At 36.3% G+C, this 14,613-nt stretch overlaps 1 protein-coding gene across 1 annotated transcript in view; it reads right to left on the bottom strand.

Annotated features, from left to right (window-relative positions):
• ORC2 (origin recognition complex subunit 2) overlaps nucleotides 1-14,613 on the bottom strand; it is a 37,039-nt gene that overhangs the window by 2,160 nt on the left and 20,266 nt on the right. The window contains exons 10-17 of the mRNA XM_040228827.1: nucleotides 14,302-14,400; nucleotides 12,097-12,206; nucleotides 9,614-9,746; nucleotides 8,703-8,796; nucleotides 6,081-6,227; nucleotides 5,299-5,470; nucleotides 2,482-2,543; nucleotides 1,490-1,608 (exon numbers count right to left, since the gene is read on the bottom strand). Of these exons, the coding sequence (XP_040084761.1) occupies nucleotides 1,490-1,608; nucleotides 2,482-2,543; nucleotides 5,299-5,470; nucleotides 6,081-6,227; nucleotides 8,703-8,796; nucleotides 9,614-9,746; nucleotides 12,097-12,206; nucleotides 14,302-14,400 (936 nt within the window). The remainder of the gene's footprint in view (nucleotides 1-1,489; nucleotides 1,609-2,481; nucleotides 2,544-5,298; nucleotides 5,471-6,080; nucleotides 6,228-8,702; nucleotides 8,797-9,613; nucleotides 9,747-12,096; nucleotides 12,207-14,301; nucleotides 14,401-14,613) is intronic.

Raw genomic sequence — 14,613 nt, 5'->3', positions numbered from 1 at the left:
CAACCATCATAAAACCATGGCACCTTTCCAGAAGAGCTGTCTATAAATGGTGGTCTCCATTTCCTCACTTTCCACTCAACCCAAGCCAACCGACCTACTGCCATCATTATCATGTCACACCAAGAGAGCTTTCGGTTAGGCCACCGAGGAATCCCATTTTCCTAAATTCATTATGTATCTTCAGTCTTTGGCCTCTCGGCAGCACCTGACACTGCTGACCTAAACACGTGCTTCTCTTCTTTGCTTCTAAGACATCTTGGTTTTCTTCTTGGCTCTCTGGCTGTTCCGCCCCTGCAGGCTTTTCTTCTATTTGGCCATTAAATATCACACTTCTAGGCTTAGTTCCTGGCTCTCTAATCTCACTATATGTTCTCTCTCTAGACTGTCTCACCAAAGCCAGATTCCATTATAATATAAATATGTAGGAATCATAACCTTCTGTCTCTAGCCCAGATCTTTTTTCTGGTATCTTGTCCCAGGAATCCAAAGGCCCAGCTGGCATCTCCACTTGAAAATGTCAGGAGAACCTCAACTGGAGTAAGTCCAAATATACTAAGACCATGAACTCATGCTCTATCTCCCCAAAATGTTGCTCTTTCAGCTTCTCATCCAGTGATCCCACCATCTCTCTGGTTAGGGAGGAAAAAAACAGGCCAGAAACCAGGAATCACTCTTGACACTCTCTTTTCCATTGGTTCCCATATCCAGTCTGCCATCAGTTCTTGTCAATTTTGAGTCCCAACCACTTTTCTCTTTTTCACCTAGTCCAGAGTGCCATCATCTCACCCAGGATACTAACAGCTTCCTAGCTGGCCTCTGTGCGTTGAGGTTTGGCAATGCCCACCTTCCGCTGCCCCATCCCACTCTCCATACCATGGTCAGAACAATTTTCTCAATGACTTCTCATTATTTCAGAATGAAACAGGATTGTGTCATGCTGGCTGCTGTTTTGTTCCAGAGCCTCTCTACATGCTGCTCCTGCCTAGAATGCTCTTCCTTCCCTTGATGACTGTAAATCTCCTAGTCTTCCTTTAGGTCTCAGCAGTCTCTTCTGATACACATAATTAGGTCAAATCCACCTAATGTAATATGTTCTTTCAGAACCATGTCCCTCCTAATCATAGGACCTAACCACAATTTAAATGTTACATGTATGTGATTATTTGACAAATGCCCATCTTCTCCATTAGGACATTAAGCTTTATGTGCTCAATACACATAGACTGGATTAATGAATAGAGAAGGGAACACGATTATCTCACTCATTTCTAATGGCCTGTTTGTTCCTCTGAACTAGAAGTCATAAGTCTTCTGCCCCATGCTGAAGTGGGGTACTTCTACCTTCTTTCTACAGAACTCAAATGGCACACTGCCTAAATGGATCCTTGTGACCCACCAAGGCCACCTCAGTTTCATAACAGGCACACTTATCCTTATGTAAACAAGAGACGCTATTCCTGGCATACAACATTATAGAGCAAAGTCTCACCTTCTTTGTTCTTATAAGCTTGTGGTCCCTAAATTCAGTTAACTGGGCCCGAAGTGTCAGATCGCTATTAACAAGGAATGCCTCCCGACACTGCTGGTAAAAGTCTTGAAAACAAAGTCCTGGAGAGTTCAAAAGAAGATATGAACATAAGTCAGTATTTAAGACATGACCCCGTATACGCATACCCATGCTGAAAAACACAGGAAAAAAGTGCTATTACCCGAGTATGTCAGAGCAGTCAGTAAATGCTGAGTAAATACCTCTCGAAGAAGCAAAACTAGAGAATACTTAGGTGTTATATACTGTGGCTTACATTTTTTTAATGAGAACTGATTGGTTGAAAGCAGTCAACTGTGGCCAAGGATAATATAATCTCATGAGCAGTTGTAAACAGCGTGAGTAAAGTTGACTTTTTTAAAAGAGGGAACTAGTAAGTTAAGTGAGAGCTGAATGATTTTTTTTTAAACATTTTTTCAAAGTCTTTATTGAATTTGTTACAATATTGTTTCTATTTTATGTTTTGTTTTTTTTGGCCACAAGGCATATAGGATCTTGGCTCCCCAATGAGGGATCGAACCTGAAACTCCCACATTGGGAGGTGAAGCATTAAGCACCACTGGACCACCAAGGGAGTCCCTGAATGATTATTAAAATGTGTGTTTAACAGATTATTTTCACTCAAAGAAAATCTGAGTTGCCCAGTATATGAACTATATGTAGCTGGTAGACACACATCCATAGTTAGCAGAGGAAATTTAAGAATTATACTGGATTTGTTTTTCAATTTGTATTGACAAATAATACAAATAGCCTGCTCAGCAGTGTATCTGTAGGGTTGCTTGAAATTTTTCGATATGGTAGACACAGTGATCAAGGAGCAAACCATTTATTTACTGCTGTGAAACACTGTAGTGCTATTATTAGATTCCAGGAAAAAGAATTTATGGGATGAAACAAAGGTCACGCAATTTAATATCATAAATATTGGATACCAGTGTAAGAAGGGTTATCCTGGTTATCCAGCTGATACTTTATTAGTAGCCGGAAAATTCCCCTAAGGAAAAAAACAAAAACAAATTGAAATCCAGAATGTTAACATCCACTGAAAACAGTTAATAGTCAAGTACACAAAGACTGTGAAACACTTAGCCTGTTTATATTACCTTCTTTTCCTTTTTCAAAGAACATCATATCCTGGTCTACTTAAAAAGGAGAAGCATTTTTACTTCCTTTTAAAGAAAATCTAGGAATACAGCTGACCCTTGAACATCATGGGTTTGAATTGTATGGGTGTACTTACATATGAAGCCTGGCATGCTGCAGTCCATGGGGTTGCAAAGAGTCGGACACGACTGAGTGATGAACCTGAACTGAACTTACATACGCATATTCTTCAACAGTAAACACTACAGTACTGCATAGTCCCTAGTTAACTGACTCTGAAAATGCAGTGGAATATGCAGTGCTGACTATGAAACGTTAGACACAGATTAACCCCCATGTTGTTCAAGGGTCAACTTTTTGTTAGACTGGAGATTAGTTTACTATAGAAAACCTGGAATATATAATAAAAACTAAAGAAAGAAAAGAAAAACTAAAGAGAAAAATATTAATTCCATAACCCTAAAATTATAGCCACTAACATTTGATGTGGAGATCATATTTGCATATGCTGCTTTCTCAAGTCTTTGTGGAATGAAGTACTGTGAAAACATAAATTCATGCATTTATATATGGTATACACCATTTTAAACCACTTTTTCACTTACTTATTTTCCCATGTCTTAAAATTCTTCCTATCAGTTTTTAATGCCTGTTCATTTATCATACCACACACTTACCATTTTCCTGCTGGTTCTGGATGTTCACATTAAATAAAATTGTAATAAATATTCTTTCATGTTTTTGGAACTGTTTCTGTAGGAGAGTGTACCAGGTAGAATTACTAGGTTGGAAGCAGTGTTATACAAAACTAAACTTCCCAGAAGTCCCTGGATGTGGCAAAAATTTTAAACCTTTGCATTTTCATTTTTATTACAGTCTAGAAGATAATTTCTATAAGCACATTTTGGATCATCTCAATGACCACTTTATAACTTGGTACATAGCTGAATTTGGTGAAGATTTTTTGATCAATCACATTAATACCAAGTAAAGACTAAATGTGTATTAGAGTGTAAAGGATGAACCAAAGAAGCACCGGAGGCTAGCATATAGACATTTAGGTATGCCAAACTAAAAATAATTGCTTTAGAGCAGTCAGTGTTATGTTGAGAATATTTGCATTGCTGGATTCCCAAGTTTATATGCAGTAACTTGCAACAGTCCATTAGGAGTAACCATAATAGTAAAATTGAATGAACACTTTTTCTATTCCCAATTCCATCAAAAATTTTGATTAGATATCCATTTAACATATGTGCTAAGTTGCTTTAGTCATGTCTGACTCTGCAACTCCATGGCCTGTAGCCTGCCAGGCTCCTCTGTCCATGGGATTCTCCAGGGAAGAATACTGGAGTGGGTTGCCATTTCCTTCTCCAGGGGATCTTCCTGATCCAGAGATTGAACCCACGTCTCCTGCGTTGGCAGGTGGATTCTTTACCACTGAGCCATCTGGGAAGTCACTTAATACATATTTCATTAATATTAATGCACTGATAATCTTTAAGTGTACAGAAATAGCTTTAAAGAATAAAATTCATTAAAATTAGCATTTGAGGGTTGACATCACAAGGGAGTCTTGTGATGACAAAGCTGCATATCTTGACTGTGGTATTAGTTACACAAAGTTACACATGTGACAAAACGGCACAGAGCTAACACACATATGTGCAAATAAGTGCACGTATCAAAACTGAAATCTGAATGAGCTCACACCACTCTCCAGTGTGAGCTACTGGCAGGGGGTGGTTGGGAAAGGAATGCTCTGGACCTCCCTGTACGTTTCTCTGTGGCCTTCCTGTGAGGCTACTGCTGCTGCTGCTGCTGAGTCGCTTCAGTCGTGTCTGACTCTGTGCGACCCCACAGACGGCAGCCCACCAGGCTCCCCCGTCCCTGGGATTCTCCAGGCAAGAACACTGGAGTGGGTTGCCATTTCCTTCTCCAATGCATGAAAGTGAAAAGTGAAAGTGAAGTCACTCAGTTATGTCCAACTCTTAGCGACCCCATAAACTGCAGTCTACCAGGCTTCTCCATCCATGGGATTTTCCAGGCAAGAGTACTGGAGTGGAGTGCCATTGCCTTCTCCAGTGAGGCTACTAAAAAGCCTTTTTCAACAGCTTAATTACGCAATTTATTTTTTGCTGGCTTATGCTATATACAACTTTTCTTAGCCTTTATTAACTAGCTCTTATTAATTCATATATGCAACTTGGTTAGGTTGCTGAAGGGTTTCACTGGAGACACTATATACAAAGATTTTCAAGGTTTAACAGTATGAGCTTTGGAACCACATAGATAGGAATGTTCAATATGTAATTAAAAATAACTATCACATGTAAGTAAAATCCATGAAAATTCTGCTGTTTCCTCAACGATGACCACTGAGATGTTCTTACTCAGAAACATAAAAATCTATTAAAAATGCTGGTACCCCTGCTTTATTATTGGGCAATTTGAGACTACTATTGAGTAGTCTATCTAATGCATAACCCAGTACTAGCGACTATCATTATCATTGATAATATTTCTCTTAATCCTGCAAACTTAGTAAGGACTTTAAGTACTGCCATTCAAACCTAACGGGGAATATCTTAAAATGTGTAAAGTTTTTTTTTGTTTAAAAAAGAAGCAATAGTTTTCATTCTTACCTTGCATTCGGGGTAAGGCTTCGTAAGACATGAATTAGGGAACTAAGTGGTAGTGATCCAGACTGTTTAACCAGAAGAGAATTTTCATAGGAGGTTTCTTCAGTATAATGACTGTATGTAGTAGTTTCATACCAGAGCCAGTTATAAAGACTCTGCTTTGCATGATCCCACACTAGAGTACATGATCAAAAAAAATAAGAATGACTAATTATTTTCATATGGTCCTGTTACTAGATTTCACTCTAGGAAAGAACAAAAAAGCATTAAATAAAAAGTGAATCCTGAAAATTTTCATTTTTGCTATTTCACCATCCAAATCAGTACCTTACAATCTAGTTTCACTGTCAATCACCATCTGAATCTTTATGTGTATATTAAATGCAGGTTAAAATATATTAACACTACCAAGGCACTCTTTTAAAAAATTTAATAATTTAGCGTTTTGTTTTACAGGATTATCACAAAGTCTCTGAACTAAAGGTATAAAATAAATATTGCAGTATCACAAAGAAAAGTTAGAAAGAAACCAAAATAATAGTTGGGTCTCTTCTTCAAGAAACTTTACCATAAAACACACACTTTACTATCTAAATTTTTATTTCCAAGAATTATGTTCTAAATCAGATTGAGGACACCTATATTTTTGGCAACTGTGTTTTTAAACATGGAACAAAGTAAATGTATTCGTAAAAACAATACAAATGCTGTGACTTACAACATTCAGAAAAGTAATTTTCAAAGACTGTTACCTCAAGAAGAAAAAACAGTAACATTCAACTTACTGAGAGGAGCATTGAGGTGATCAATAGATGCTATAAGGTATATATTACGTAAAGATGATAACTGGCCAATAATTTGCTGGCTTTTGTCTCCTCTCAACATTTGGCTATCCAAGTTGTGAATAAGCAGAAAGAGTTCTAAAGAAGAATCTAAAAGGAAAGAGAAGTCAATTATTATTTTCAGTGAGATATTGAAGAACATATCAAGGTAATACAGGACAAAACAGCTATTGTTAGGGGTATGCAATTTATTTGAGAAGATATGTCAGTCACTCATAAAACAGGCAAGACATTATTATACTCTTAAAAAAATGAAATTCATTGAAAATCAGTAGACTCTGAAGCAGTTAAAGACAACTGGAATGGTTAACACTTGAATCAGTCCATGAAGTAACCACTTTTAATAAGGCATAGGAAATAAGGCAAGATACATATTAGATTGGGAGGTGAATCTGTGGATGTTGAACTGCAAGGGGGGATGGATCCCCATCCCTAAGAGTTCACATTAAGCATTAAGAGAGAATATAGAAAACCTCCGTTATCACAAAAGCCAACAGACAAAAACAACAAGAGAAGGGGAGAGGCCTAGGATATTCCTCAAGGCATGAAGAAGGTCAGAGAAGTAAAATATAAAAGCCAGTGAAGGTAAAATTTGGATAACATGCATATTATAGAACTAAAATATGATTTACATAATTATATTTAATATAAATTATAGATTATATGTATTTATTATAGATTATATAATACAGATTATATACTACATATACACATTAAAAATGACTCAGGCACCTATTTTAATGAGCATACAAATAATATCAAAATCATCTATTAAATCATTCAGTTCAGTTCAGTCACTCAGTCGTGTCCGACTCTTTGCGACCCCATGAATCGCAGCACGCCAGGCCTCCCTGTCCATCACCAACTCCCGGAGTTCACTCAGACTCACGTCCATCGAGTCGGTGATGCCATCCAGCCGTCTCATCCTCTGTCGTCCCCTTCTCCTCCTGCCCCCAATCCCTCCCAGCATCAGAGTCTTTTCCAATGAGTCAACTCTTCACATGAGGTGGACAAAGTACTGGAGCATCAGCTTTGGCGTCATTCCCTCCAATGAACACCCAGGACTGATCTCCTTCAGAATAAACTGGTTGGATCTCCTTGCAGTCCAAGGGACTCTCAAGAGTCTTCTCCAACACCACAGTTCAAAAGCATCAATTCTTCGGCACTCAGCCTTCTTCAAAGTCCAACTCTCACATCCATACATGATCACTGGAAAAACCATAGCCTTGACAAGATGGACCTTTGTTGGCAAAGTAATTTCTCTGCTTTTGAATATGCTATCTAGGTTGGTCATAACTTTTCTTCCAAGGAGTAAGCATCTTTTAATTTCATGGCTGCAGTCACCATCTGCAGTGATTTTGGAGCCCCCCAAAATAAAGTTTGACACTGTTTCCACTGTTTCCCCATCTATTTCCCATGAAGTGATGGGACCAGATGCCATGATCTTCATTTTCTGAATGTTGAGCTTTAAGCCAACTTTTTCACTCTCCTCTTTCACTTTCATCAAGAGGCTTTTGAGTTCCTCTTCACTTTCTGCCATAAGGGTGGTGTCATCTGCATATCTGAGGTTATTGATATTTTTCCTGGCAATCTTGATTCCAGCTTGTGCTTCTTCCAGCCCAGCGTTTCTCATGATGTACTCTGCATGGAAGTTAAATAAGTAGGGTGACAATATACAGCCTTGACGTACTCCTTTTCCTGTTTGGAATCAGTCTGTTGTTCCATGTCCAGTTCTAACTGTTGCTTCCTGACCTGCATATAGGTTTCTCAAGAGGCAGGTCAGGTGCTCTGGTATTCCCATCAAGCATAACCAATTACTCCATTTAATTGTTAGTCACTCAGTCATGTGTGACTCTTTGCCACCTCATGGACTGTAGTCTGCCAGGCTCTTTTGTCCATGGAATTCTCCAGGCAAGAACGCTGGAGTGGGTTATCATTTCCTTCTGCAGGGGGTCTTGCCGACCCAGGATCAAACCCAAGTCTAGTTATTGCAGGCGTATTCTTTACCATCTGAGCCACCAGGGAAGCCCCCAATTAATTGTTAAGCAATGACTAAATGACAATTGTTAGGCCCTAAATAATTTTATTTTTATTTTTCTGAAATGCTCATATAACCAAAACACTCATACCAAATGAACAATTTTTTCCCCCACTTCTCAGATTTTAGAATATGAAATTATTCAAATGCATTGGTATTTCCTCAGAATAAAGAAATAATACTTTATAAATATATTAAACAATATAAAACTATGAGATACAGATGTTCCAATTGGCTGGAAGCACTTTACACTAGCCAAACAAAACTGGAAAATTATTCTGAAGTAAAAGGTTTTAGAAAAAGAAAAGGGCTTTGGCTATATAAGTTCAAGATAGCAGGAGCAATTCTTTCCTGTTAGTTAAAGGAAGTTCACAGAAAAGGAAAGGAGAAATTATTTTAAAGAAATCTAAATCAGCAATCAGAGAAATATCATTAAAACTGTCTACATTTTTGTGTATACTAGTACACAAACAATAAGTGGATGCTTAGCTTCACCCTATAACTACAGAACATCTTCTTCACATTACCTTCTTTAAATTTATTTGTTATCCACTCTAGCTGATCCAGCACACTGCGGAAAGTACCCATATGATCAAGGACTTCTGTTACAGAATTCAGGATCTATGTCATAAAAGCGCAAGAGATATATCAGTTATAACTTATTCTGTCATGTAGGATAAAAACAACTAGCAAGTCAAGCCTTTTTTAAAAAAAATAAATTTGGATTTCCCACCAAGTTTGAAAAATTACTTCAAAAGTCCTACTTTTTACGGTAAGTAGATTAAGTAGATCTAATTTATTTTTTTGCATAAGTTATTACTAAAAAGAAATAGGGAAGCAAAGGTGTAAAGATAATATAAGCAAGGTAGTAAAAATACAAAACAAACCCAACAATATGAGAAATATTATAAAACTATAGATTTATCAAATGAAAGAGGGTCCAAACATTTAGGACATTTTTAAAAAGGAGTATTATATTGGTTAATATCCAGAGCCCAAAAGGCTTAAATTCGTTTTCAAATGATGAAGAGAAATGAGCATCTGGTGTAAAAATGATCAAAGAACGATAAACTATTACTTAAATTTTTACTATTTTTAAAGTATCAAAGTGACATAAAAGCATAATAAAGTTGAAGTTTTCCATAATCTTATCCTTCAGAGAAGTGTTGTAGATAGTCAATGTAGTAGACAAAGCTACCATTTCCCTAAGATGTAAGACATTCTCAGTTACCAAATAGGAAATTCAAGGAGGGGGATTCAAAGCTAGAACCCTCTGAGTCCAAACATGTGATCTTAAGCACTATGCAATCCTACTAGTGTAAAAACTAAAAACAAAAAATGAATGCTTCAGAATATGAAATAGCATCCTATTTAACGTGATGGTATGGATTGGCAGGGGATATGATGTTACTCCTTTTGAAACATTTTTAAAACTTACTGATTTCACACTGATTCCAGGAAAGAAGCCATTGATGACAATATGTATGCAATCCTGCAGCATGGTGGTTCGAAATCTTTCTAGTAAATCTCTCTTAGAACCCAAACCATAAAGCACAATGTTGAACCCCAGGCTGTAAGAAAAAGAGCCCTCATGAAATTAAAGTTCAGGACTTATTGCCAATTTTATAATCAACCAGTTTCCTTCATTTAAGCTTATCAAGAATACAGGAAGAACTGGCATGGCTAAATAATGATTGATATATTGATTCCCAACATACATAAAGAAAAAGCACAATTTTTTTATCTGTACACCAAGCTTGTAGTTTCAACTTTCAGTAGCTTTTTCTCTAGCTCCTATTGTGGTTCAGCGGCCAAGTCATGTCTGACTCTTTGTGACCCCAAGGACTGCAGTACACCAGGCTTCCCTGTCTTTCTCTATCTCCCAGAGTTTTCTTAAACTCATGTCCATTGAGTCTGTGATGCATCCAACCATCTCATCTTCTGTCAATCCCTTCTCCTTCTGCCCTCAATCTTTCCCAGCATCAGGGTCTTTTCCAATGAGGTTGTTCTTTGCATCAGGTGACCAAAGTATCAGAGCTTCCTGTAACGTTTCAAGTAATAGGAGGAAAGAGAGAACAAGGCACTAGGTATAAGAAACTAAAAAAATTTTAATAGGCTGAAGTAGAGTTTTAACTGAGAGATTAAACTGGAAAAGTAAGCAGGGGCCAGGTCACAAAAGGTCTTGTTAAACCAACTAAGACATTAATTGAATTTTATTCTCAGGAATATGATCATTTAAAGTTAGTAGTCAGATGTTAAGTGAAAGGTTTTAAGTAGGAAAGTAACATGATCTTTTTAGAAAGATTACATTGGCTGAGCTGGGGAATGGATAGGAAGGAGGGTAAAACTGAAGACTATGGACTTGAATTAGGTGTCATGGAGAAAAACAAGGTGTCAAGAGCTTTATGGATCAAATCGGTTGGATCTGGAGAATGATTAGACATAGAAGATAAGTGAAAAGGACTATTAAGAATAACTCAGTTTTTTGGCATTGGCAACTATATGATTAAGTGATATTCACTACCCTGGGTAGTTGGGGCAGGTGGAAATTGATGGGTTTAAGATAAGTTAAATTTTATGTATAATGAATTAGTTATAGAACTTCCACATGGATGCTTTCAATATAATTCATGTCCGCTGCTAAAGTGAATTTTGGCTGGGCTAGAGATACAGTTATGGGAGTTATTCACATACAAAGAGTAACTGAAGCCAAGAGAGTGGATGAGACAACCCAGAACATCAAGCATGAAGGGTCAAGTTAAAGTTCAACTCCATAGTTGTTTATGGAGGTCAATCAGAAACAGTATATATGAGATGCTCTGCAGCAATGCAGGATAGCCTAGAAATAGAAGAAAAGAAGAGCTAAATCCCCAAAGACAGAGATTAGCAAGGTAAAAGCAGCAGGAAAAACAAAGCTAGGGAATTCAGAGAACTAGCAATTCTACTGAAGTAGCTGACTATGAGGTCTAGGCTGGGAAGCAAAGCAAATCAAGTTATCAATGTTGACATATGGGAAGAAAAGAATTGGTAGGCTGTGGGGTAGGATTAGAGTGAGGATCTGCTATATAAACTTATAATGAACAGATCCATAAATAGTTACTCAGAGAAGATGAGGTCCTAACAGGCAACAAGATAATTTTCTTACTAGCATAATCCTTTGATTTATTATTGGCAAAAGAAAACCAGGATCAACCTAGGGAAAACTGTGGCAATTTCTATGTTCTTACTGCATTCACATTTTAGCATACGTTTTAAACACTTCCTTATACTAAGTTTCTTTTAAATACAAATATAAAAACAATCATGGAAAAAATTTCTATATTTTAATTTTTACCATTGTAGGTATTTTAATGAAAGTTTAAAATTTTATCTTAAGTATTTGAGAAATGATAAAATATTCTACAAAACAATTTTAAAATGGTAAAATAATATTTATAGAACAGATCTCATGACATTTGAAGGTCTATAGTACATGTAAATAGAATGGGATTAAAAGAAAAATATATGTGCTTTCATTTTAGAAACTTGGCTGTGAAAAACTGAAGTAAAATCTGATATATTTATCAATCGTGACAAATTATATTTTCAAATATTTTTATAAGTAATAGTTCATAATTCTAAGAAAGGCTACTTAGTTTGTAAAAGCTTTCAAATTTGATTAAACTTAGAAAAGACACATTTTCTGTAAATTTGAATTTCTGAGAAGAGTCATATAATAATATGACATTTCTACATTTGGGTCATAAAACTGGGAAAACATCTATTTTTTCAAATTTTTACACATAAGTAAAAATGCATATCAAGGTCACTGCAAAAAAAATTTAATGTCTAACTGCTTTGATTTTAACATAGACTTATGTACATATATTATTATGTAAATATATTTATTTTAGAGAGGTTTGCAATGATAATAGTACTTACTGTAACTGCAACATCCATTTATGAAATAACTGTTCATGCTGTTGATTTAGTTGTTTAAGTTCAGCAGAAAAGGAAGGAGAAACCTTGCTCAATAAGTTATGCAAAGTTTGCTTTAAAAAAAAGGAAGAGGGCAGGAAGAAGATCAGTCTCAAGTCACATACATCAAATCAATTCAAAGTAAAAATATTCCCTTACAGGTCGAGGTTAGAAGAGGCTATTAGTGGAAATATTACTTTAATCAGGTTTGGTAATGAGTGCATCTACTGAATATACATAGTATTTCAATATTTGTTTTTGTAAAGTGTGTTATATACTCTTACATACAAACATGTAAAACAGTAATGAATTTGCTAAGTTTTGTTTAGAACCATTTACATGACAATGAACTCCAAATGTAAGGCTTTAATTTCTAAAAAAAACTGTTACCATCATGAGATGATTAAACCTGCCTCCCAGTTTTGACAACAAATCCAGACATTCTGGTGATTAAACACAGCTCACTTCTTGAAATGAAAACACTAGCAAAAAGCTGTACATCCCTTTTTACCTTGGCACTACTGTGCTTTCATCATTCTATCCTTTAAGTAAAATATTCTGTTAATACTGAAGACTAGTGCAGCAATCAAGATTCTTTTGCCAACAGTTTTAATTTATTCACATACTTAAAGAGAAATAGGACAAATTCTAAGTGAAATGTTAAGCAGGTAGCTTTAAAAAATTTCTCTCTCCATCTGCAGAATTACATTACTAGCCCCAGCACTTGCCGCTCCCCTATCCATACCCTTTGCTGTGTGACTTTGCAATTCTCCCACTAAACAAGTGAGTCCAGTCCTCTGCTCTTTGACTTTGTTTTCAGCCACGTCATTTACTGTGGCTACCAGAATGAGGCAGAAGAGACAGAGACAGTTTTGAGCCCAGGCTTTAAGAGGTGTTTTGTTTTTTCACTTCTGTCTCTGACATTGTCATGAGAAGAACATGCCTCTGGTAGCCTTCCAAGGAGGTCCAACAAGGAAGACAGATATGTGGAGCAAATCCTAGATCAGCCAACTCCCAGCTAACTGGAAGACATGAGAAATAAATGCTTCTTGATATGTGCTACTAAGACTGTATCCATCAGCTATGTCTGCAATTAATGAAAGACTTTGCTTTAATTATCAGTAACAGGTGTTTCTTTCATTCTCTGAGAGATCTTTGTCTCTAGGTCCTGTGAAGTCCTACTTTGACCCTCCACTTCCCCCCACACCCATGCTGCTTACATAAAAACAGATGCACTAAGAAGATGTTAGTGCCATCTCTTCCTTGGAACAATGTGGTTTCTTGACACATGTTTTCAACTAGTCTCTGATTTGAGTTGCAATACCAGTGAGCCAGGTAGAAAGAAACAAAACACCCCAAAAAACAAATCAGACAGCACCATGTCATCCAGGTCAGTGGTTTACCCAATAATCTCCTCTCTCTTTTCTACAGCTTGAAAACTCTGTCAAAAGTCCTGTATACCTTTGAAAATTGCACTGAATTCTACTTTCAGGAAATAATAAAATCTTGATTCTCTGAGTCAATAACAATCTCTTATTGACTTAAATTATCAAGCCCACTTTCTATCAAACATTTTCTTATTCAGATGGCTCTGTGTCTGTCTTAATGAGGTACGAATAAAAGCCCTGAGTCTAACTGTATGGTATTTTTTATATGACACACTGGAACCATAGTACATAGTAACCCTGTTACCTTACTGTACTGGACAGGCTTTCCATAATATCAGAAAGCAGAATACCCACTATTGTAAGGTTTTTAACTCAGAATCAGGTCAGTCAGTGTTTTATAACCAATGTGAGATTCAATGAATATATGGGTTAAATTAACAATAGAGATTAATGGTACATGGATTTCAAAGAAACAATGACCCTGCACAGGGAACTATATTCAGTATTGTGTGATAACCCAGACTGAAAAGAATGTGAAAAAATATATATATGCATAACTGAATCACTGTTGCACAGTAGAAATACAACATTGTAAATCAAGTATATATATGTCAATAAAATAAAAAAAGAAACTATGACCCTGTTGATTACTGTAGGTCCTGAAGAAATGACAAATAAGAGAAAAACATAATTATAGTACTCCTCAGATTCTGCTGCTTATGTAGTATATTTTTCAGCTCACAATAAGAAAAATTTAGAAGTAGCATTCATTGCAACATACCTGATCCAGTTTAGCCCTCTTTAGTTTCTGCAGTGTCCTATCAGAGGTTAAAACTTTAGAACTGCTGTGGGCTTCAAAATATTCTTCTACTAAGTGACTCTGAAAGCGGACAAAACAAAGTCAGTTCTTAGTTTCAGATATTTGTTTTATATCAAAACTAGATAGTAACAGCAGTGTGAAACAGGGTAAGTGAAATTCTTTATGTGGCAGTCAGTATTTTCTTTTTGAAGCAACAACACCTTGATTAAGGACCAAGCGAAATTAATTCCAATGATAAAACTAAGTAACACTTAGGATCATAAAAGTTGAAGA

The sequence above is a fragment of the Oryx dammah genome, unplaced genomic scaffold, assembly GCF_014754425.2.
Source record: "Oryx dammah isolate SB20612 unplaced genomic scaffold, SCBI_Odam_1.1 HiC_scaffold_27, whole genome shotgun sequence".
NCBI classification, from domain to species: Eukaryota; Metazoa; Chordata; class Mammalia; order Artiodactyla; family Bovidae; genus Oryx; species Oryx dammah.
Note: the sequence above shows the minus strand (reverse complement) of the source record. Positions and strands in the feature narration are given on the sequence as shown.